At 51.8% G+C, this 23,549-nt stretch overlaps 2 protein-coding genes across 11 annotated transcripts; both read left to right on the forward strand.

Annotated features, from left to right (window-relative positions):
- The first annotated feature begins 3,238 nt into the window (after positions 1–3,238).
- Positions 3,239–4,834, forward strand: CHCHD1 (coiled-coil-helix-coiled-coil-helix domain containing 1). Its single transcript, XM_003271260.3, has 3 exons — positions 3,239–3,385; positions 3,506–3,624; positions 4,250–4,834. Exons 1-3 carry the CDS (start codon positions 3,262–3,264, stop codon positions 4,361–4,363), a joined length of 357 nt encoding a protein of 118 aa, XP_003271308.1. The 5' UTR covers positions 3,239–3,261; the 3' UTR covers positions 4,364–4,834.
- Positions 4,835–6,947: 2,113 nt separating this feature from the next.
- Positions 6,948–23,490, forward strand: ZSWIM8 (zinc finger SWIM-type containing 8). 10 transcript variants are annotated; one of them, XM_030798389.1, is made up of 26 exons: positions 6,948–7,819; positions 10,394–10,547; positions 10,820–10,914; positions 11,091–11,263; positions 11,441–11,548; positions 11,680–11,761; positions 11,896–12,016; positions 12,682–12,883; positions 13,031–13,206; positions 13,566–14,559; positions 15,291–15,401; positions 15,570–15,749; positions 15,852–16,035; positions 16,246–16,344; positions 17,218–17,342; positions 18,457–18,697; positions 18,796–18,954; positions 19,059–19,287; positions 19,463–19,752; positions 19,912–20,135; positions 20,683–21,171; positions 21,704–21,887; positions 21,989–22,165; positions 22,332–22,451; positions 22,777–22,887; positions 23,013–23,490. In XM_030798389.1, exons 1-26 carry the CDS (start codon positions 7,612–7,614, stop codon positions 23,471–23,473), a joined length of 5,697 nt encoding a protein of 1,898 aa, XP_030654249.1. In that variant the 5' UTR covers positions 6,948–7,611; the 3' UTR covers positions 23,474–23,490. The 10 variants fall into 10 exon arrangements, with proteins under 10 accessions (XP_030654249.1, XP_030654247.1, XP_030654248.1 ...); XM_030798387.1 differs by having other exon boundaries at positions 6,950–7,819; positions 15,291–15,422; XM_030798388.1 differs by having other exon boundaries at positions 6,951–7,819; positions 15,291–15,422; positions 16,261–16,344.
- Positions 23,491–23,549: the final 59 nt, after the last annotated feature.

A 23,549-nucleotide genomic window follows, 5' to 3' on the forward strand; every position in this document is an offset into this window, starting at 1 on the left:
TGTGATCCCAGAACTTTGGAAGGCCAAGGTAGGAGGATTGCTTGAGCCCAGGGATTCAAGACCAGCTTGGGTAACATGGCAAAACCCCATCTCTACAAAAAACAGAAAAAATTAGCTGGGCATGGTGTGTGTGCCTGTAGATCCAGCTACTTGGGAGGCTGAAGTGGGAGGATCGCCACTGCACTCCAGCGTGGGTGACAGAGTGACACCCTGTCTCAAAAACAGAAACTAAAAAAAAAAAAAAAAACCTTCAAAAATATATCTAAGCCAGTTGTGATGGCATGGGTCTGCAGTCCCAGCTACTCAGAAGGCTGAGGCAGGAAGATCGCTTGAGCCCAGGAGTTTGAGGCTGTAGTACGCTGTGAGTGTGCCTATGAGTACCAACTGGGCAACATAGTGAGACCCCTGTCTAAAAAAAAAAAAAATCTGTTGGGCTGGGTGAGGTGGCTCACGCCTGTAATCCCAGCACTCTGGGAGGCCGGGGGGGGGGAGGGGCGCAGATCACCTGAAGTTGGGAGTTCGAGACCAGCCTGACCAACATGGAGAAACCTCATCTCTACTAAAAATACAAAATTAGCTGGGCATGGTGGCGCATGACTGTAATCCCAGCTACTCAGGAGGCTGAGGCAGAAGAATTGCTTGAACCCAGGAGGTGGAGGTGGTGGTGAACGGAGATCACGCCATTGCACTCCAGCCTGGACAACAAGAGCAAAACTCCATCTCAAAAAAACAAACAAACAAAAATCTGTTAAAATTTGATATAGTAGGCACTGACAAAAGAGGTCAAATGCAGGACTGATTTCTAAGCTTGCAATCTATCTAAATGCAGATGCTAATTTAGAGTGCATAATACATATTACACAAGTACAGACCTAGGTTAGGGCTTAAATTTCATTATGTGCAATAAAAAGGTTAAGTGATGGTTAAGCAAGGTGTAGAATTATCCTTACCTCTCCTAATGACATGAGCTCACATTGGCATTCCTTTGGTACTTTTACTTATAAAGTGGGCAGTTGTTTCTGAATGACTGTTGCTGGAGCCTCAGGTCTGCTTTGTGCTTGGTGCTTTCCAGACTTTCTCCTTTATTCCTATCACCATATACGTACTCACAAAAGAGCAGTGTAAATCAGGTGTTACATTTCCACAAGGGAAAGTAGAACCAGGAATAGCCACATGATACTGAAAGCTTCACTTTCCCTATAGAGAAAGCAAGCAATATGAATTTTCTGATTTGGGGCCCAGCCTGCTCTGTATACAGCAGCAGGCTCACTCACTGTAGGTTGGCGTTATTGGTGATAGAAATGTCTGATAGGAGTCTTTTAATTATACTCTGGAGTGTGGAGGTGGAGTGCAAGGCTGCTTCCTTTATTACTGCAAGTGTTATTTTCTATTATCTCAGGTTTCGTTTTGTGTAATAAAACTGCTTCTTGTTAAACAATGTCTTCTGCTTCATTATTTTTTTGGGGGTGGTTGTAATAAAGTTGGAGATTTGTAAAAAAGTTTCAGGTCGGGTGTGGTGGCTCATGCCTATAATCCCCGCACTTTCGGAAGCCAAGGAGGGAAGCTCACGTGAGCCCAGGAGTTTAAGAGTAGCCTGGGCAACATACTGAGACCCCATCTCTACAAAAAATAAAAACCTAGCCAGCCGGGTTTGGTGGGTGAGCCTGTGGTCGCAGCTACTCCAGCAGCTGAGGCAGGAGGATCACTGGAGTGAGGCCAAGGCTGCAGTGAGCTAATCATTCCACTGCACTCCAACCTGGGTGACAGAACAAGACCCCAAATCCAAAAATAAATAAAACATTTGCTCATTTAACAAGTATTTATTGGCACTATTCTAGGCACTGGGGATTCAGCAATGAACAAGATAGACAACATTCCTTCTTTCATGCTTACATTTTTAAATGGCTGTTAGGGATAGGTAAGGCCATAATAAGACAATTCAGACTGTGATAGGTGCTATGGAGAAAACAGGTTGATGGTGGTGGGGTGTGAGAGGTCAGGGAAGCCCTCTGTGACATGAACTGAGACTTAAGGGAAGAAAAATAACCAGCCATGCAGAAATCAGTGGGAAGATCCCAAACATCTGTGATAAGTGATTTTTTTAACACACTAAATTTACAAATCCAAATAAATGTTCCTCCTCCAAAGTAGTCATGAGCTACAGGCTTGTTTCTGCTTCCATTACCAAAAACATTTCTTGGAGTTTATTTGGAAATGCTTTGAGAATACGCTGCACATCTTTGGAATGAGTTTTGTAAATAGCCAGAAGTGACTTGAGAAACAAGTCTGGCTGGGCGCGGAGGCTCAGTCATGTAAAGCACTTTGGGAGAGTGAAGCAGGAAGATCGCTTGAGCCCAGGAGTTCGAGACCAGCCCGGGCAACATGACAAAACCCCGTCTCTGCAAAAAATAATGAGCTGGGCGTGGTGTCTTGCACTTGCGTTCTCAGCTACTCAGGAGGCAGAGGCGGGAGGATCGTTTGAGTTCAGGAGTTTGAAGCTGCAGTGAGCTATGAACGTGCCACTTGCACTCCACTCTAACCAAGAGAGACCCTGTCTCAAAAAAAATTCCGATTAGGCATCACAACTGAAGGTCCAAGTCTATAAGACTGGCGAGAGGACTAAAAAAGACGATGAATGCCAAGTGTTTAAGCTTCATCCTACCAACTGAGATTGTTATAAACGAGCAAACGGTATCTAACTAGTAGCAGTAGTAGCAGTTGTTGTTATAAAATGAAACAAGTCTAATTTTTCTTTGCGGCTTTGTAGTGGTCCTATAGGTAGTGAAAAACGACAGTTCTTGCAGGTTTATTAAAGTAAAATACGAATCTTTCCCAACCCAACGTCTTAAAGTCTCAAATTTTGATTCGCCCCCCGACCCCCACCCCCACCCCCACCCCCACCTCGCCCTATGCCAATCGCCCCTAGACCAAGCCGGCTACCACCAGAACAGTGTCCACTTACCAGGGCCCTTTCCTGCATGTCCCCGGCCTCGTACTGCCCCCAGACTTCGGGGCCCGGAGCCCATCAACGAGAAGCCTCAGTCAGCGTACGAATCCAGAGTCTCCTCCTAATCTGCTGACACGTACGAAACCGCCGCTGTTCGAACCCAGCGTCGCCGCAGCCCCGGCCAAGTAAAAGAAAGAGGTGGCTGCCAGCAAGCCAACGAGCCTTCCCCGAGCTCCGCGCCGATTCGTCCAGCCCGTAGGGGTCACGCGAGGTCACGCACAGAACCGCAAAGCCTGCCGGGAGCTTGGTGCGCGATGGCGACACCCAGCCTGCGGGGTCGCCTGGCACGGTTTGGGAACCCGCGAAAGCCTGTGCTGAAGCCCAATAAACCTCTCATTCTAGCTAACCGCGTCGGGGAGCGGCGCCGGGAGAAGGGCGGTGAGCAGTCGGAGTCAGGAGGGCCCCGGAGCGGAAGCCGGAGCATGAGCAGGGGCGGGTGGGTAGGAGGGCAGGAAGGTGGGTCTTGTGATTGAAGGTCCCCCGGATCTGCCCCTCCAGAGGCGACTTGCATCACGGAGATGTCGGTGATGATGGCTTGCTGGAAGCAGAATGAATTCCGCGACGATGCGTGCAGAAAAGAGATCCAGAGCTTCCTCGATTGTGCCGCGAGGGCTCAGGTGACCGATGGCTCCTGGGGTTCTTTCTCAGGAAAAGAATGGGGGAGATAGAAGTAATGATTCTCCCTGCCTTTTGCTAGGAAAGGCCCTTTCATTCATTTGGGAGGTATATTATTCACGCCAAAGTGGGAAAGGTTATAGTTTTGAAGGCTGTGTGATCTTGACGGATTTATTCATTGCTCTGAACTTTAGAGTTACTGTACGTAAAATGAGGCTAATACTACCTTAAAGAATGTTGTGAGTGTCTGATGAAGTAATGAATGGGAAAACCATTTTGAAAAATGTAAATTGCTGCTCAAGTAGACATTATTGTCTGAAATAGAACTAAAGAGACTAAAACTAAATAATGACAATTGTTTGGTTTCCAGCCTAGGCTTAATTGCTAGCTGAGATAGGAGCTTCTGAACATAGTCTCATTTGTAGGTCCCAACGCCCTTTTGTTGAAAAGAGGCTGACATAGATCTCTCCAGGCTGGTTAACATCATGTGCTTTAGGGCATTGTGAGAACTATGGGCCTACGTCAGGACAAACTTCATTGATTGATTGATTTTTTGGGTCAGATCTTAAAAGTCTGGACTAGACAAACTGTAGAGCTGTCATTCTTGCATTTGTTCTGTGTTTTCAGGAAGCCCGAAAGATGAGATCAATACAGGAAACCCTGGGAGAGTCTGGGAGTTTACCTCCAAATAAATTGAATAAGTTGTTACAGAGGTTTCCTAACAAACCTCATCTCAGCTGAAAATGGACAAGTATTTTCAATGACTGAAATATAGCTTCTGACAACTATGCAGAGGCATTTTAGAGACACTGGCATTGCCATGCCCTCTTTGGAGGGTAGAAGAGACAAAACACTTTTTTCACCCTTTGGAATCATAGTATGGGTAGAAGTTATGATTTATCTTGAAATAAAATCCTCTGAAGAGAACTTGGCCTTTTGTTGTGAATTAGGTACTCTCTTCATTCTTGAGCCGTTTCCTCCCCTAGACCCTGGAAATTCTTTCCTTCCTGATTTGCCCTAGGAGCAGGACAAATACCGTTGTCTTGTCTTTCCCTGCATTTGAAGTCTTTTACACCATTTAGTGCCCTTGCTTTTGGATGCAATAAGGAAGTTGAAGTTGCCATCGTCTGTAAATACTTAGTGATTGCCTATTTTGTGCGTAGTCCCTGCAAGGTGCTCTCTGAATAATCAAGTTAACAAACTGGTGACCTAGAGGTTCTGCAGATGTGTTTTATTTGAACCACGCAGTTAAAAAAAGTTTTAAAATTAGCTGGTCACGTTCAAAAATAGGAAAAAAAGTCATTAAAATTTCACATTTTAGCTTTATTTATTTGGTTAAGACGGAGTCTCGCTCTGTTGCCCAGGCTGGAGTGCAATGGCACTATCTCAGCTCACTGCAACCTCTGCCTCCAAGGTTCAAGTGATTCTCCTGCCTCAGCTTTCCGAATAGCTGGGATTACAGGCACCCACCATCATGATGGGCTAATTTTTCTGTTTTCAGTAGAGACGGGGTTTCACCGTGTTGGCCAGGCTGGTCTTGAACTCCTGACCTCAAGTGGACCACCCGCCTTGGCCTCCCAAAGTGCTGGGATTACAGGCATGAGCCACTGTGCTCAGCCACTTATTTTTTTTAATAAAAAAAATTAAAAGCTCTGGCAGCCCTATTTTCTTATTTCCACCTGACAGTAATTAGGTAGAGCTGATTATCATTTGTCTGCATTCTCCAGTGACCTCACCACTGGACTCTACAAAATGGTGAAACAGAATTAACAATTGTCTACTTTGTTTATTACCTGTTTACTTCTCTCAAGTTATCTGCCTAGTTGCTGAAGGCATTCGCCTTTGTGATTCCCCTGATATTAGGAAAAATTGCATAGCATTTTATGTATACTCTGCCCTTTCAGGCATAATTCAGTTAGCTTTTTAATGTACTTTACAGCATTAAATGTGGGAGAAACCTCAGTGGTGCTTTTAATGCAGCAATGGGATAATTATTAAGGTAAGAAGGGGTCTTGCCTCCCTGACCCACTGACAGCTGTCTATTCCCACATTCTTCATATCCCTTGCATAGAGCCCTGGGCAACTGCCCGTTTCTACAGGATGAGCCTTTTACCTATAGGAAGAAGCTGAGTGCCTAGGCACTTTGGACTAGGCTTAGGAGTTTTTTTTTTGTTTTTTTTTTTTGAGACAGAGTCTCGCTCTGTCGCCTGAGCTGGAGTAAGGTGGCGCGATCTCGGCTCACTGCAAGCTCCGCTTCCCGGGTTCACGCCATTCTCCTGCCTCAGCCTCCCTAGTAGCCGGGACTACAGGCACCCACCACTACGCCCGGCTAATTCTTTGTATTTTTAGTAGAGACGGGGTTTCACCGTGTTAGCGGTGATGGTCTCGATCTCCTGACCTCGTGATCTGCCCGCCTCAGCCTCCCAAAGTGCTGGGATTACAGGTGTGAGCCACCGCGCCCGGCCTTAGGAATTCTTAACCTAGGTCAATAGACTCCAGTTAAGACGTCTGAGAACTTGGGGGAAAATTTATATTTTTAACTACAACTGAAATTTAGCATTTCAGTCAGGGCTATGGAAAACAAACCACAGTAACATTATCAAAACCTATATGAAATCATGGTGTTTTCGGCCGGGCACGGTGGCTCACGCTTGTAATCTCAGCACTTTGGGAGGCCGAGGCGAGCGGATCACGAGGTCGGGAGATCGAGACCACAGTGAAACCCCGTCTCTACTAAAAATACAAAAAAATTAGCCGGGCGTGGTGGCGGGCGCCTGTAGTCCCAGCTACTCGGAGAGGCTGAGGCAGGAGAATGGCGTGAACCCGGGAGGCGGAGCTTGCAGTGAGCCGAGATTGCGCCACTGCACTCCAGCCTGGGCCACAGAGCGAGACTCCGTCTCAAAAAAAAAAAAAAAAAAAGTCATGGTGTTTTCATATCATGTTACAGTTGGTTACAAATATCTCAAAAAGCATTTATACTCATCACTAGATTCAAAATTATGAGAGTTACTACACTTCCTCCTAGATCTTGTCATTTAATGTGTAAATAAAGGAGCATTATTACGTTACAGATTTGTTCCATTAGTAGTTTAATAATTGTATTTAAACAGCTGGTTTCCTTTGTAATTCTTGGTATTTTGTGCATTTGTAAACAATCTGAGAAGGGGGTCCAGAAACCTACCTAGACTGCTAAAGGGTCCATGGCACAAAAAACGGTTGAGTTACTAGACCCAAAGGCCGTATGGACAAACAGTACAACCATTTCCTGAAATCAAATGCATTCTTTTCTGATGTTTCCCCAATTAGACCCTATAAAAAGGTCGGCTGGATTGCAGACTTCTGGACTACGATTCCCAGAAGGTGGTGCGGCCCTGGGGCCTATCTAGAGTTAAGACAATAACTCCATCCAATAGTTCCTGTCCTCTCCTGACAGCCTACAATTCCCAACATGCATGGCGGCTGTTTATTCCCTGGGGACATTACGGACTCCGAGTTATTGCTGGGATCTGTAGTTGCTTCGTATAACGTTGGGGGTTAGCTTCCTCTTATGGTGTCTGAGGGTGGGCTCGAGGGAAAAAAAGCAAATGCAGCAATTAAATAAACGTGTCCCCTACATCCGCCCGTACCCGATCCGGATCCCGAGCGCGCGAGGGCGGAAGTGGTGGTGGCCCGCGCGGCCGGAAGTACAGATCAGCTGATGGGGGAGGCGGCTCCGCAGCCGCCTAGAGGCCCCAGCCGCTGAGCGCTTCGTCCCGGCCCTAAGTCTCGGAGACTGGCCAAGATCACCGCTTGCACCGCGCTGTTGGGCGAGGCCCGGTCCCGTCTCTTTCTCAGGCCTGAGATTCTCGCCCGGCACGGCCGCCCTGAGCGCCCCGGCCACCCCCAGCCCCGGCTCGCCCCTCAGGCCCCGGGCCTCCCCTCAACCCCCGGCCGGCGGCCCAGGCCCCGGATCCGCGGGGGGGGACCCGGCCCCGGGGGGTGCGGGCCCCATGGAGCTGATGTTTGCAGAGTGGGAGGACGGAGAGCGCTTCTCATTCGAGGATTCGGACCGTTTTGAGGAGGATTCGCTCTGTTCCTTCATCTCCGAGGCCGAGAGCCTCTGCCAGAACTGGCGGGGATGGCGCAAACAGTCAGCGGGGCCCAATTCCCCCACTGGCGGCGGTGGCGGAGGTGGCAGTGGCGGTACCAGAATGCGAGGTGAGAGTGAGCTGGGGGGAAGAGGAGCGGCAGGCCCTGCTTGGGCCTCGCTCGGGAGCTGTCCGGGACCAGGAGCTGTCCCCGACCAAGAGCTCTCTCTTCAACCAGGGGAAGAACGGGGAGCTGTCCCCGGCCGGGAGCTGTCCCCGACTGGGAGCTGTCCCAAGCTTAGAACAGACTTCAGAACTCGCTTTTCCGGCCTTCCTGGGGTGGGCTGGCTTCTCCACACGTGTGTGTGTGTGTGTGTGTGTGTGTGTGCGCGCGCGCGCGCGCGCGCTGTGGCAGGGAGATTCTGTGGACAGAAAGTAAATCTTTTGTCACTCCTTTGCCTTAGAGATGGCATAAGGGAGAAGAATCTTGTCTTTGACTTGGGAATACTTAAGTGAGTTCAGTCTGAGGCATACCAGAAAGTAGAGAGAAGAGAATGTGGGCAGGGGGCTGATTGTGAAGAAGTGACCACTTGTGGCTTGTCACCGCATTGCAAAGTGCATTGGAAGCTTCTTTCTTCGGGGTGATCATCTCTGATCCCAGAAGCACCAAGAAGGGATCCCACCCAGGGGAAAATAGAGGTGAACTGGCCTGCCAGAGATTCCATAGTTCATAGGTTTAGATCATAGGCTTTGCTTCTGGCCATGTCAAATATCTGTCAGAAGCCAAGGCTGGGACTTGCCTGCTGTGCCTTCCTCATGGCACAGTTTTTGTCCTGGTCCTCAGTGGAAGCTGGCTTTTTTCAGTAGTTAAGATGTTTAATTTATGTGATTGTACTCAGGCCTTTCCAAGAGTCCTGTTTTCCAAACTGGCTTGTGGAGATTTCTGGTGCTCCTTTGGGACAGAGAGAAATTTACATATATCACTTTTTTTTTTTTTTTTGAGACGGAGTTTTGCTCTTGTTGCCCAGGCTGGAGTGCAATGGCACGATCTCCGCTCACCGCAACCTCCGCCTCCCCAGTTCAAGCGATTCTCCTGCCTCAGCCTCCCGAGTAGCTGGGATTACAGGCATGTGTCACCATGCCCGGCTAATTTTTGTATTTTTAGTGGAGACCGGGTTTCTCCATGATGGTCAGGCTGGTCTTGAACTCCCGACCTTAGGTGATCTGCCCGCCTTGGCCTCCCAAAGTGCTGGATTACAGGCGTGAGCCACCGCGCCTGGCATATATATCACTTTTTAGGAGTGGCGGAGTGGTGGCATTCAGCTTCAGTTGGAGAGAGGATATGTCCTGTGTACACACACACAAACACACACAGATCATAGGCAGTTTTACCATGGGTCTTCTGTGGCCTTCCAGCTTCTTTCATATTTGAGTATGTGGGTGGTCTTGGGGCTTAGTGCCCCCTCACTTTGAGGGAAGTAACTGAAGTCATAGTGATGAAGATTGTTAACATATTGGTATCTTCCTGGTCAGGTTAAAATCTGGGAAAACATGCCATATTACCCCAATCCCCCCACTTCAGTCACGCACTTGTAAAATAAAGGGGTTGGCTGGGTGTGGTGGCTCGTGCCTGTAATCCCAGTACTTTGGGAGGCTGAGTCAGGTGGATCACTTGTGCTCAGGAGTTTGAGACCAGCTTGGCCAACATGGTGAAACCCCGTCTCTACTAAAAATACAAAAGATTCGCTGGGTGTGGTGGCACCCGCTTGTGATCTCAGCTACTTGGGAGGCTGAGGTGGGAGGAAAGTTTGAACCTAGGAGGGAGAGGTTGTGGTGAGCCAAGATGGCACCAGTGCACTCCAGCCTGGGTGACAGAGTGAGACTTCATCTCAAAATAAATAAAAAAATAAATAAATAAATAAAGGGGTTAACTTTTTTAAAAAGTTACTTTTTAATTCTGTGATTTTCTGATCTATTAATGTGACTAGCAATTTTGTGAGATGTACAGTTTGTCATGTTATCGCTGCTTTTTGATTAAAACACCGTGGAAAACCTTGAGTGGTAACTTTATCTTAGTCCAGGTGATTCCAGTTGCAGCAGTAGCTAGGTCCCCTGCGATAACTCTCTCCCCTTGAGGGTTTGCAGTGTGGGAAGTTGTCATTTAGGTGTGCCAAAAGTGGTTCGGCCTCTCGTGCTTCTTGAGATCCCTTCTGGGCTCTGGTCTATCTTTTCTCCTTAGCTGGGGGCCTACAGTCATCTAAAGTAAAAGGGATGGTTAAAAAAAAAAAAAAAAAAAAAAAGGCAGTCGGAGGCAAGAATGCCAGAGGAGAGACATTAACCATGTAATTTGAATTTAAAATGCTCGTGGAATATGGGAAATTCAATGCTGAGCAGGGTTACTTGCTAGGGTCCTGGAACTCACCTGTCTGGCCAGGAGTTTCTTAATATATCTCTGGTATCTTCTGTTCTAGACCTTAGGTGTAGCCGGCTGTGGGCTGGGGATTGTCCAGCTCCGCTTTCCCATGTGGAGCCTTAAGGGTTAGTGTATCCTGATATGGGGATCCCTAGGACTTTCATCCAGGTCTCCTCTTTCTTTCATAGTGAAGGTGAGGCCCAGGATGTTGCACTGGCATGAGTGCCAAGAAACCATGGCCCTTTTCATTTCCTATTCTCTTTCCCCTGATCCCAACCATTGTTTGCAAAGATGGACTGGTGATCCCATTGGTGGAGCTGTCAGCAAAGCAGGTGGCATTTCACATCCCATTTGAAGTGGTAGAGAAAGTTTACCCACCGGTTCCTGAGCAGCTACAGCTCCGAATTGCTTTTTGGAGCTTCCCTGAGAATGAAGAGGACATTCGGTGAGGCCAAAGGACTGATGGTGGGGAGTGGGGTCCTGATACTCCACACTGTCTGCTGGGTTTCCCATAGAACAAAGGAGACATTGTATTTGGGGCAGTGGTAAGAGGAAGACAAGGGAGGGATTGCCTGGGATTCCGCTCCCTCCCCCTCACCCGCCGCCCCGGGGAAGGAGGGAGGCTGGGGAGAGAGTGCCTAGGGCATTGTGGTCTCTGACAGGGTCTGCCAAAGGTTATTTGCTGAGTTGTGGCTGTGTCCTCTTCTTTACCCCCAGGCTGTATTCGTGCCTGGCCAATGGCAGTGCGGATGAGTTTCAGCGAGGGGATCAGCTCTTCCGCATGAGGGCTGTGAAGGACCCATTGCAGATAGGTGAGTGGGCCATCATGCCGTGTGGCACATCCTGCTCCTCCCATCCCCTGGCTTATGAAGTAAGAACACACCGCAAGAAGCTGGAGCATGTTGTCTGAATAACTGCAGGGCCAGGGTCAAGGGCAGATACCCAGGTCTTGACAGCGTTCCCTGACCACGCCCCCATTTCTCCCCAGGGTTCCACCTGAGTGCTACAGTGGTGCCACCTCAGATGGTCCCTCCTAAAGGGGCCTACAACGTGGCTGTGATGTTTGACCGCTGCCGGGTCACTTCCTGCAGCTGTACCTGTGGGGCTGGGGCCAAATGGTGCACCCACGTCGTGGCACTCTGTCTCTTCCGCATCCACAACGTGAGGCCCTCCCAATTTATCCCGGCCCTATCCTACACTCCATCCCCCTCTTCTCTGCTGCATGCCTGGCTACAGTGTGAGCCCCCTCGCCTCCCCTGCACTGCCTCTCTGTCCCCCAGCTCCAGCTCCAGCAAGCCTGTTCTCAGATTGTTCCATTTTTCTCTGTGTCCCCTTCAGGCTTCTGCAGTCTGCCTGCGAGCCCCAGTCTCAGAGTCCCTGTCCCGGCTACAGAGGGACCAGCTGCAGAAGTTTGCTCAGTACCTCATCAGTGAGCTCCCTCAGCAGGTGGGTGAGGTCGGCACCCCCTCCTGCAATTAGCTCCGGGCCAGGCTGCATAGCAGTCTTCCTGTTAGGCCCAGGCCTCCATGGGTTCACCTAGGCCGTGTTCTGCCTGCCTCTGTCTCTTTCTCCCTCAGATCCTCCCCACAGCTCAGCGTCTCCTGGACGAACTCCTGTCTTCCCAGTCAACAGCCATCAATACAGTGTGTGGAGCTCCGGGTGAGTGTGATGAGAAAGATTGGCAGTAGGAAGAAAGCAAGCTTGTAGCGCAGAGCGCCATTTACTCAAGGCTTGCTGTTGTCAGGCGAATCCAGGCCCCTATCTCTAGGTGACTGACTGCCTGTCATCCTCAGACCCCACAGCAGGGCCCTCAGCATCGGACCAGAGTACTTGGTATCTGGATGAATCGACACTCACTGACAACATCAAGAAGACACTGCACAAGTTCTGTGGCCCCTCCCCTGTGGTCTTCAGGTAAATCGGATCTCTGCATACCTGTGTTTGTGGTGGAGGGGGAGTGTCCCTCAGGCTGATGACAGATCCTTTCTTCTGTTCATGACTGTGACCCCTACCTTTTATTCCCTGAACTGGCACACAGTTGTCACTAACGAATTGATGGAAGATGATGACCTTGTACAGTCACAGAGTGGTCTGCTCTTACCTAGCAAGAGTTCCTTTTCTTCCTTTGATGGATCAGGAAATGGAGGCAGAGAAAGATTTAAAGAGTTTTTGTGGCTGGGGGCGGTGGCTCATACCTGTAATCCCAGCACTTTGGGAGGCTGATGTGGGCAGATCACCTGAGGTCAGGAGTTCAAGACCAGGCTGGCCAACATGGTGAAACTCCATCTCTACTAAAAATACAAAAATTAGCCAGGTGTGGTGGCGGGCGCCTGTAATCTCAGCTACTTGGGAGGGTGAGGCAGGAGAATCGCTTGAACCCGGGAGGCGGAGGTTGCAGTGAGGTGAGATCGTGCCATTGCACTCAAGCCTGGGTGACAGAGCAAGACTTGGTCTCAAAAAAAAAATATGTTACAGATGTCCTTTTCTCTCTATCTTCTGTATTTTGGGGCCAGAAGCCCTTTTAGGTTTCATTCAGCCCCGTCTTACTGTCATGGTTTTCTGTTCCTCTGCTTTTACAGTGATGTGAACTCCATGTATCTGTCTTCCACGGAGCCGCCAGCCGCTGCTGAATGGGCATGTCTGCTGCGCCCTCTGAGGGGCCGTGAGCCAGAGGGCGTCTGGAACCTGCTAAGCATCGTGCGGGAGATGTTCAAGCGGAGGGACAGCAATGCTGCCCCCTTGTTGGAAATCCTCACTGACCAGTGCCTCACCTATGAACAGGTAATCACCCAGCGTTGGGGAGCCCCATGGTGGCTCATTCTCTCCCTCCCTCTGCCTCATCCTCCTCTTGCTGAAATGGACTCTGGGAGGGCTACTCTGCCTTTCTCTGAGCTCTCAGGTGCAGCTCACAGCCTTCTTTGTCTCCAGATAACAGGTTGGTGGTATAGCGTACGTACCTCAGCCTCACACAGCAGTGCCAGTGGGCACACGGGCCGTAGCAACGGGCAGTCAGAGGTGGCAGCCCATGCCTGTGCCAGCATGTGTGATGAGATGGTCACACTGTGGAGGCTGGCCGTGCTGGACCCTGCACTCAGCCCCCAGCGGTGAGTCTCCCCTGAGGCTCACCACAGAACTGAGCCTGGGCCAGCTCAGGACAGACTGAGCCTTCATCTCCTTGTTTGCACAGACATACCATGATTTTAGTCCTCGGGAAACGGGAGGTGCTGAGCACTGGTGTTAGCAGTGATTTATGAGTCCTTTTTCTGAGAGGCTTTCATCCTTCCCTCCCCTAAATAATACCCACTTTTCAAAATTCTCCAGTGTTTCAGTGATGCTTATGGGGCTGGGTCAAGAAGTACTTTCCTGTGTCCTTTCCCTGTGCCCCTCTTTGGGGCGTACACATACTCCATGCCCATCCTTTCCCAGTAGCCCCTCAGCAGCCTCCTGCCACTTGTTCCCACAGGCGCCGGGAACTGTGTACGCAGCTGCGGCAGTGGCAACTGAAGGTGATTGAGAATGTCAAGCGGGGCCAACACAAGAAGACGCTGGAGCGGCTCTTCCCTGGCTTCCGGCCAGCGGTGGAGGCCTGCTACTTCAACTGGGAAGAGGCCTACCCACTTCCTGGTGTCACCTACAGCGGCACTGACAGGAAGCTGGCACTGTGCTGGGCCCGGGCCCTGCCCTCTCGGCCAGGTGCCTCCCGCTCTGGGGGCCTGGAGGAATCCCGGGACCGGCCCCGACCCCTTCCTGCTGAGCCAGCTGTGCGGCCCAAGGAGCCTGGGACCAAGCGAAAGGGCTTGGGTGAGGGGGTCCCCTCATCACAGCGGGGTCTCCGCCGCCTCTCAGCTGAAGGGGGAGATAAAGCTCTACATAAGATGGGTCCAGGTGGGGGCAAAGCCAAGGCACTGGGTGGGGCTGGCAGTGGGAGCAAGGGCTCAGCAGGTGGCGGAAGCAAGCGACGGCTGAGCAGCGAAGACAGCTCCCTGGAGCCGGACCTGGCCGAGATGAGCCTGGATGACAGCAGCCTGGCCCTGGGTGCAGAGGCCAGCACCTTCGGGGGATTCCCTGAGAGCCCTCCACCCTGTCCTCTCCATGGTGGCTCCCGAGGCCCTTCCACTTTCCTTCCTGAGCCCCCAGATACTTACGAAGAAGATGGTGGTGTGTACTTCTCGGAAGGGCCTGAGCCTCCCATAGCCTCTGTTGGCCCCCCTGGCCTACTGCCTGGGGATGTCTGTACCCAGGACGACCTCCCTTCTACAGATGAGAGTGGCAATGGGCTTCCCAAAACCAAAGAGGCAGCCCCTGCAGTTGGAGAGGAGGATGATGACTACCAGGCATACTATCTGAATGCCCAAGATGGGGCTGGGGGCGAGGAAGAGAAGGCCGAGGGCGGGGCTGGGGAGGAGCACGACCTGTTTGCTGGGCTGAAGCCACTGGAACAGGAGAGTCGCATGGAGGTGAGGGGATGGGAGGAGGGAGGGCTGGGTGCACCTTAGCCACAGCTGGGAGGGGCCGACTAGCTCTAGTTGGGAGTGTCAGAACCATCAGCAGGACTGTGAGAACCCTGTTGCAGGCGCCGAACTGGCCTCCCTGCTTTCAGTCTACCCACTTTACTACTTCCACATGGATTTTCCTGAAATGTGATGGTGTCACTCTGCTGCTTAAAACCCTTCAATGGGTTCCTGTTGCCCTTACGATAAAATGAAAGTGCTTGGCATGACCTATGAGGGTCCACTTGATCTGGTCTTTGCCTGCTTTGCCAGCCTCACTTGGCTGCTCTGTCCTTTGCACTCCAGTCAGCTGAACCATTCATGCTGCCATGCTCTCTCTTGCCTTCAGGATTTTGGACAGATTGACCTTTCTGCCTGGAATGCTCTTCCCCATTAGCCCGTGTTTCTCCTTCAGGTCTCAGGGATCTTAAAGATCACTTCCTCTAGGGAGTCTCTCTGATACTGTCCCTGTGCCCCAAGATATCCCACCTGCTTCCCCTTGACCTTTCCCCGTAATAGCTGGCATCACAGTGGTGTGTGTGTTTATGTATCTGTGTCTCTAACCAGAGCTCCTATGGAGTGGCACAGGGCCTGGCATGTAGCAAGTGTTCAAGGAATGTTGGCTGCATGAGTGAGCATGATGTCCTGCTCCTGGAAGTTGGGACTTTAACCTGTCTGGTCCCATGTCCTCCCTCCAGGTACTGTTTGCCTGTGCTGAGGCCCTGCATGCGCATGGCTATAGCAATGAGGCCTCCCGTCTCACTGTGGAGCTTGCCCAGGATCTGCTAGCCAACCCACCCGACCTCAAGGTAGAGCCGCCCCCTGCCAAGGTGAGAGAGACCCCCTTCCTCTACCTTCCCCTCCCCCACTTACCCCCAACCAGCTCCCATGCCCCACCCCAAGTGAGAGCCTCCTTCTATCTCCACCAAAGTAAGTCAGAATCATCTGCCTGTCTCCTGTGTTTCTTCCCTTTCTAGGGCAAGAAGAACAAGGTATCCACGAGCCGTCAGACCTGGGTGGCTACCAATACCCTGAGCAAGGCGGCCTTCCTGTTGACAGTGCTAAGTGAGCGTCCAGAGCACCACAACCTGGCCTTCCGAGTTGGCATGTTTGCCTTGGAGCTACAGAGGCCTCCAGCTTCTACCAAGGCCTTGGAGGTCAGAGGCTCCATCTCAGCCTTGTATTTCAGTCTCTTTAGAGTCTTGCACCTTGATCTCTATTGATACACCAGAGGTCTGAGCTCCTTCCTGTGCCCTCAGGTGAAGCTGGCATACCAGGAGTCTGAGGTGGCTGCCCTGCTCAAGAAGATCCCTCTGGGTCCAAGCGAGATGAGTACCATGCGGTGCCGGGCAGAGGAGCTTCGGGAGGGGACACTCTGTGACTATCGGCCTGTGTTGCCTCTCATGTTGGCCAGTTTCATCTTTGACGTTCTCTGTGCTCCAGGTATGGTGCCTGACCCTACAGTAAGTGGGGAACTGGGGTAGGGGTAGCTTTCTATAAGGAAAACCAAGAACCCCAAGGTTCTGAATCACCTTTAGGACCCATCAGGCAGCTTCATGGGTAGGTCTGTGATGATGAGGATTTTGGGTTCCCTTGCATTTTTTCCCGTGCATGATACTTCTGTCTGCCTGACTTACCCCAACTTTTATACAGTGGTTTCTCCCACAGGTTCCCGGCCCCCAAGTCGCAACTGGAACAGCGAGACACCTGGGGATGAGGAGCTGGGATTTGAAGCAGCAGTTGCTGCCTTGGGTGAGTCTTGAGCACATCAACGAGCTAAGCCTGGTTCAGGTCTTGAAGGACATGAGACCTGTGCCTTGTTTTGAAGGGCTGCATGGTAATGGGAAGGTCAGGATGACATGTGTGAGCCAACTAGTGCCTGTAAGACAGGAATTCAGGGCAAAAATGTGTGCTATATGGCCGGGCGTGGTGGCCCATGCTTGTAATCCCAGCACTTTGGGAGGCTGAAGCAGGAGTTCAAGACCAGCCTGGGCAACCTAGTAAGACCTCATCTCCACTAAAAAAAAAAAAAAAAAAAAAAATTAGCCAGGTGTGGTGGCACATGCTTTGTGCTGCCAGCTACTCCAGAGGCTGAAGTGGGAGAATTGCTTCAGCCTGGAGATTGAGGCTGCAGTGAACCGTGATTGCACCACTGCCCTCCAGCCTGGGCAACAGAGTGAAACCTTGTCTCAAACAAAGAAAAGAAAAGTTGTGTGCTATGGGTGTTGGGTATTGTAAGGGCAGTAAAACAAAAATCTAGGGAAAGGCCTAAGGGAAGTGGTAGAATATGGAATTGGGTTAAAAGATCGGTAGGTCCTAGACCAGCGAACACCATGAGTAAACACACAATGCAGTCAAGTTTTCATGAGAATGAGGAGGCTAGCTTCCCTAAAATGATAAGTATATGCTGGGTAAGCAGATTGGACCTGGTTATGAAGGTTTTTAAAAGCACACCAGAGCTTAGGCTGGATATAATAGTCAACGAGGACTTCTATAGGTGACGTGGGTTGGACTGAGGGAACCCCTTACCTCATATGCTGATGGCTTGGGAACCCTGGACTTTTACCTTTGCTGTCTTGGGAATTATGTCTACTCTCAATCCCCATAAGGTCCTCTTTCTCACAGGCATGAAGACAACAGTGAGCGAGGCAGAACATCCCCTGTTATGTGAAGGCACACGTCGGGAGAAGGGTGACCTGGCATTAGCACTAATGATCACTTACAAGGACGACCAGGCCAAGCTTAAGAAGGTACGAGACTGGGGCTGGGTGCGGTGGCTCACGCCTGTAATCCCAGCAGTTTGGGAGGCAGAGGTGGGCGGATGGCTTGAGCCCAGGAGTTCGAGACAAGCCTGGGCAACATGGCGAAACCCCGTCTCTACCAAAAAATACAAAAAATTAGCAGCTGGGCGTGGTGGCACATGCCTGTAGTCCCAGCTGCTCGGGAGGCTGAGGTGGGAGGATTGCTTGAACCCAGTAGGCAGAGGTTGCAATGAGCTGGGTTCACACCACTGCGCTCCAGCCTGGGTGACAGAGCGAGACCCTGTCTCAAAAAAAAAAAAAAAAAAAAAAAAAAGGTAAGGTACTGGGGCCTTTGACAGGCAGAGAAAGAGAGCACATTTTACTACCTTTCTCAGGGAGTTTCCAGTACAATGAGAAAAGTGCTATTTTAGGCTGGGTGCAGTGGCTCATGCCTGTAATCTCAGCACTTTGGGAAGCAGAGGCGGGAGGATCGTTTGAGACCAACCTGGCCAACATAGTGAGACCCTGTCTCTACAAAAAATTAGAAAATTAGCCGGGCATGGTGGCGCACGCCTGTAGTCCCAGCTACTCGGGAGGCTGAGGTGGGAGAATTGCTTGAGCCCAGGAGTTTGAGGCTACAGTGAGCTATAATCATACCACTGCACTCCAGCCTGGGCAACAGAGCGAGACCCTGTCTCTTAAAAAAAAAAGAAGAAGAAGAAAAAAAGAAAAGTGCTCTTCTGCCCATAGGAGGTAAGTAGGGAATCTTGGGGACATCTCATAAAGAATAAGAGAAGACCAATTGTTCTCATAAGAGTGCTTGGGCATGGGGTGGAAGAAGAGAAGCAGAGGGCATAAAGTCATTCATTCACTTATTTCAGTATTTATTGACTATCAGTATATTCTGCCCTGTGGTGTTAATGGAGGATACCAAGATATGTTGGGGTTGAATAAGTTACAAAAAGACATGTAAACCAGGAGGTCATCCTGTGGTTGTAACTGGGGAAGTCTCCCTGAGGATGTAGCAATTGGCCGTTTCAAGGAGAAAGGAAGGTAATAGAAGTCAGGAGCTAAAGGGCATCCTGTCACTGCTTCTCTGGAGGTCACTGCTTCTGTCTTCCAGATCTTAGACAAACTCTTGGACCGAGAGAGTCAGACACATAAGCCACAGACGCTGAGTTCTTTCTACTCATCTAGCCGCCCAACCACAGCCAGCCAGAGGTCTCCTTCAAAGCACGGGGGCCCATCTGCCCCAGGGGCCCTGCAACCACTGACCTCAGGCTCTGCAGGGCCTGCTCAACCAGGGAGTGTGGCAGGGGCTGGGCCAGGCCCCACTGAGGGCTTCACAGAGAAGAATGTGCCTGGTGAGGTGGGGGCACTGGGCAGGGGGGATGAATGGTATGGAGCTATGTTGAGGTCCCCTTTCCTGGGCTCATCCCAGCGTCCTGTTTTCCTCACCTAGAGAGTTCCCCACATTCCCCCTGTGAGGGTCTTCCATCTGAGGCAGCTTTGACCCCAAGGCCAGAAGGGAAGGTTCCTAGCCGCTTGGCACTTGGCAGTCGTGGAGGCTATAATGGACGGGGATGGGGGTCCCCAGGACGGCCTAAAAAGAAGCACACAGGTAGGACAGCCTGTGGGCTAGCATAAAGGGAAGGATAATCCTGAAGGTTGGTGTCTAACATCTGGGACTCCTGACTTCTGAGACTGACTTCTCTTGGGGGTTAGGCATGGCCAGCATTGACAGCAGTGCCCCTGAAACAACATCGGATAGTTCCCCCACCTTAAGTCGGAGACCACTTCGAGGGGGCTGGGCCCCCACCTCCTGGGGTCGAGGTCAGGACAGTGACAGCATTAGCAGCTCTTCTTCGGACTCCCTGGGCTCCTCATCCTCCAGTGGAAGTCGCCGGGCCAGTGCCAGTGGAGGAGCCCGGGCGAAGACTGTTGAAGTTGGCAGGTCAGTGGGAAGAACTCCCCATCTTCCCTGATCTGGCCCACCCTCAGAGCCACACCCCTAGTGCAATCCAACCATTGTCTCCCAGCATCCTCACTTTCCCTGGTCCTTCCCAACCTACCTGGATACCCATTTCAAAGAAACCCCAACCCCCGTCCCTACCCCATTGCCCCTTCAGGTACAAGGGCCGCCGCCCCGAGAGTCATGCCCCTCATGTACCCAATCAGCCATCAGAGGCAGCTGCACACTTCTACTTCGAGCTGGCGAAGACAGTGCTGATCAAGGCAGGGGGCAACAGCAGCACTTCCATTTTCACACATCCATCTTCCTCAGGGGGCCACCAGGGTCCTCACCGCAACCTGCACCTTTGCGCCTTCGAGATTGGGCTTTATGCCCTTGGCCTGCACAACTTTGTTTCTCCCAACTGGCTCTCACGTACTTATTCTTCCCACGTTTCCTGGATTACAGGTAAATCATTTGACCTGACTTGGGTATGGAAGGGGGATTAACTGGTGGGGATAGGAGCCTTGTCTTTGTGGGGTTACTGATCTGATAAAAAGACATTATTCTCACACCCCAGTGGTGCCCACACTAACCCAATTCTGCCCTTCTCTCCTTTCCCCTAAGGCCAGGCCATGGAGATAGGCAGCGCAGCCCTGACTATACTGGTAGAATGCTGGGATGGGCACCTGACACCCCCTGAGGTTGCATCCCTGGCTGACAGGGCATCACGGGCAAGAGACTCCAATATGGTGAGGGCAGCAGCAGAGCTGGCCCTGAGCTGCCTGCCTCATGCCCATGCATTGAACCCTAATGAGATCCAGCGGGCCCTGGTGCAGTGCAAGGAACAGGTATTTCTACGGGCAATCTGGGAACCCCTTGTGGGGCATCTGGGCAGGGAGGTTGGGCATGGGAAAGCTAAGGGCTCAGCTCTTGATTCCCGTATCCTGGAGTTTACATTTGATTGTTGGTCCTCTCATGGCGACATTTTACCGATTAATGTGCTTTCACACCCATCTTCCTTTACCTTACAACTCAAAGGTTAGATTTATTTCTATTTTACAGATAAGGAAATGGAGGCCTACAGTTCAGGGACCAAGATGATCACTCAGGATAGAAAACTTAGGGAAGGCCTCATACATATAAGACTTGAATGGGAGGGGGCTGTTAAATTAGTTTGGAACTGGGACTATAACCTGGGTCTTGACTCATTTTGGTCAGTATTTATTCAGTGTGTGAAGCACTCACTGCTTTGATAACAGACTCTAAGCATTGACACTGACCTCTGATGCCTCCCTGGGAATGAGACAGCTCTGAGGGAGACATTGGAATCTCATCTAACACCATCCATGTGGTAAAGGCCTTTCCCCCTTAACACTCTGTGCCCCTCTCTTCCAGGACAACCTGATGTTGGAGAAGGCCTGCATGGCAGTGGAAGAGGCAGCTAAGGGTGGGGGCGTGTACCCTGAAGTGTTGTTTGAGGTTGCTCACCAGTGGTTCTGGCTATATGAGCAAACTGCAGGTGGCTCTTCCACAGCCCGTGAAGGGGCTACAAGCTGTAGTGCCAGTGGGATCAGGGCAGCTGGGGAGGCTGGGCGGGGTATGCCTGAGGGTAGAGGGGGCCCAGGGACTGAGCCGGTTACAGTGGCGGCGGCGGCAGTGACAGCAGCAGCCACAGTGGTGCCCGTCATCTCGGTGGGGTCTAGTTTGTACCCGGGTCCAGGACTGGGGCATGGCCACTCCCCTGGCCTGCACCCCTACACTGCTCTACAGCCCCACCTGCCCTGTAGCCCTCAGTACCTCACTCACCCAGCTCACCCCGCCCACCCCATGCCTCACATGCCCCGGCCTGCAGTCTTCCCTGTGCCCAGCTCTGCATACCCACAGGTGAGACCAGTGTTCTGCTGGGGGGCAAGGCATGGGAAAATACTGGGAATTCATAGGGGGTTGGAGTGGAGTACTCTGGGAGTATAATTGGGCAGTCCGAGAGTCCTGGTGAGGTGGTGGGAGTCTGGGGTACCCAGCCCAACTAAAGAAATGACGGCTGGGCATGGTGGCTCATGCCTGTAATCCCAGCACTTTGGGAGGCCAATGTGGGTGGATCACTTGAGGTCAGGAGTTTGAGACCAGCCTGGCCAACATGGGGAAACCCTGTCTCTACTAAAAATTAGCTGAGTGCATGCCTGTAATCCCAGCTTCTTGGGAGGCTGAGATGGGAATCACTTGAACCTGGGAGGCAGAGGTTGCAGTGAGCCGATACTGTGCCACTGCACTCCAGCCTGGAGGACAGAGCGAGACTCTGTCTCAAAAAAAAAAAAAAAAAAAAAAAAGGCAGGATAGCAGCTTGTGGGGGTGAAGCAGGAGAGCAACATCCTAATCAAATTTGGCATTTTCCCCCTGTTCTTCTTCCTGCCCCTAGGGTGTGCATCCTGCATTCCTGGGGGCTCAGTACCCTTATTCAGTGACTCCTCCCTCACTTGCTGCCACTGCTGTGTCTTTCCCCGTCCCTTCCATGGCACCCATCACAGTACATCCCTACCACACAGAGCCAGGGCTTACACTGCCCACCAGTGTGGCCTGTGAGTTGTGGGGCCAGGGAACAGGTGAATGGAGGGGAGGCACTCTGGGCAGGGGAGGTGGGGAGGGAATGTTCTCTGTCTCTCTTTGGGCTCTGAGTTCCTCACATGGCTCTCACCCCACTTAGTGAGCAGTGTCCATCCAGCATCCACGTTTCCAGCCATCCAGGGTGCCTCACTGCCTGCCCTGACCACACAGCCCAGCCCTCTGGTGAGCGGAGGTTTTCCACCGCCCGAGGAGGAGACACACAGTCAGCCAGTCAATCCCCACAGCCTGCACCACCTGCATGCTGCCTACCGTGTTGGTGAGAGGACATCCCTTTCTGTGCTCCTACCTGTAGTTGTGCCAGTGGCTCTTCAGAGAACCCTTCCTCTAGCTCTTCATTTGTTTACTGTGGGGTCAGGTGGCAGGTTGGGGTAAAGGGTGAAGAGGATACACCCTACCATGTGCCCACCCTTATCATCTCCCAGGGATGCTGGCACTGGAGATGCTGGGTCGCCGGGCACACAACGATCACCCCAACAACTTCTCCCGCTCCCCCCCCTACACTGATGATGTCAAATGGTTGCTGGGGCTGGCAGCAAAGCTGGGTAACACCTCCCCTCCCTAGGACCATTGCCCCCCCCCAACCTGCTCTCCCCACCTTCCTTATCCCAGACCTCCTTCCTAGCTCTTGCTCAGAGTTGAGGCCTTGGTCGGGTATGTGTGCGTGCGCGGGGGGCGGAGGGTTACCTCAGCTCCTGGGGTGGAGGGAGGCTCTCTGCCAGGCCAGAGCTGAGATCTGTAAGTTGGGTCCCTAGGGCAGAGGTGGCCACCCCCGTCTCATGCCCCTCCCCCTGCCCCCCAGGAGTGAACTACGTGCACCAGTTCTGTGTGGGGGCAGCCAAGGGGGTGCTGAGCCCGTTTGTGCTGCAGGAGATCGTCATGGAGACGCTGCAGCGGCTGAGTCCCGCTCATGCCCACAACCACCTGCGTGCCCCGGCCTTCCACCAACTGGTGCAGCGCTGCCAGCAGGCATACATGCAGGTGACAACCTAGAATTATGGAGCAGGGTGGAATACTTCCTGGGTGGTCTTGGACCAGAGGGAAGGGAGGCAGGGCCTCGTTCTGTGCTTTGTACTAAGGCTCATCCTGCACACATCCTTCTCCAGTACATCCACCACCGCTTGATTCACCTGACTCCTGCGGACTACGACGACTTTGTGAATGCGATCCGGAGCGCCCGCAGCGCCTTCTGCCTGACGCCAATGGGCATGATGCAGTTCAACGACATCCTACAGAACCTCAAGCGCAGCAAACAGACCAAGGAGCTATGGCAGCGGGTCTCACTCGAGATGGCCACCTTCTCCCCCTGAGTCTTTCACTCTTAGGGTCCTATACAGGGACCCAGGCCTGTGGCTATGGGGGCCCCTCACACAGGGGGAGTGAAACTTGGCTGGACAGATCATCCTCACTCAGTTCCCTGGTAGCCCAGACTGACAGCTGCTCTTGGGCTGTAGCTTGGGGCCAAGATGTCTCAGACCCTAGAAGCCTAGGGCTGGGGGAGACAGCCCTGTCTGGGAGGGGTCGTTGGGTGGCCTCTGGTATTTATTTGGCATTTATAAATATATAAACTCCTTTTTTACTCTAGTCGACCTGGGCCTTTCCCTTCTTTCCAAACTCCATGTGCAGATGAACCTTGAACTGGG

Source organism: Nomascus leucogenys, chromosome 18, assembly GCF_006542625.1.
Source record: "Nomascus leucogenys isolate Asia chromosome 18, Asia_NLE_v1, whole genome shotgun sequence".
Taxonomy (NCBI): Eukaryota; Metazoa; Chordata; class Mammalia; order Primates; family Hylobatidae; genus Nomascus; species Nomascus leucogenys.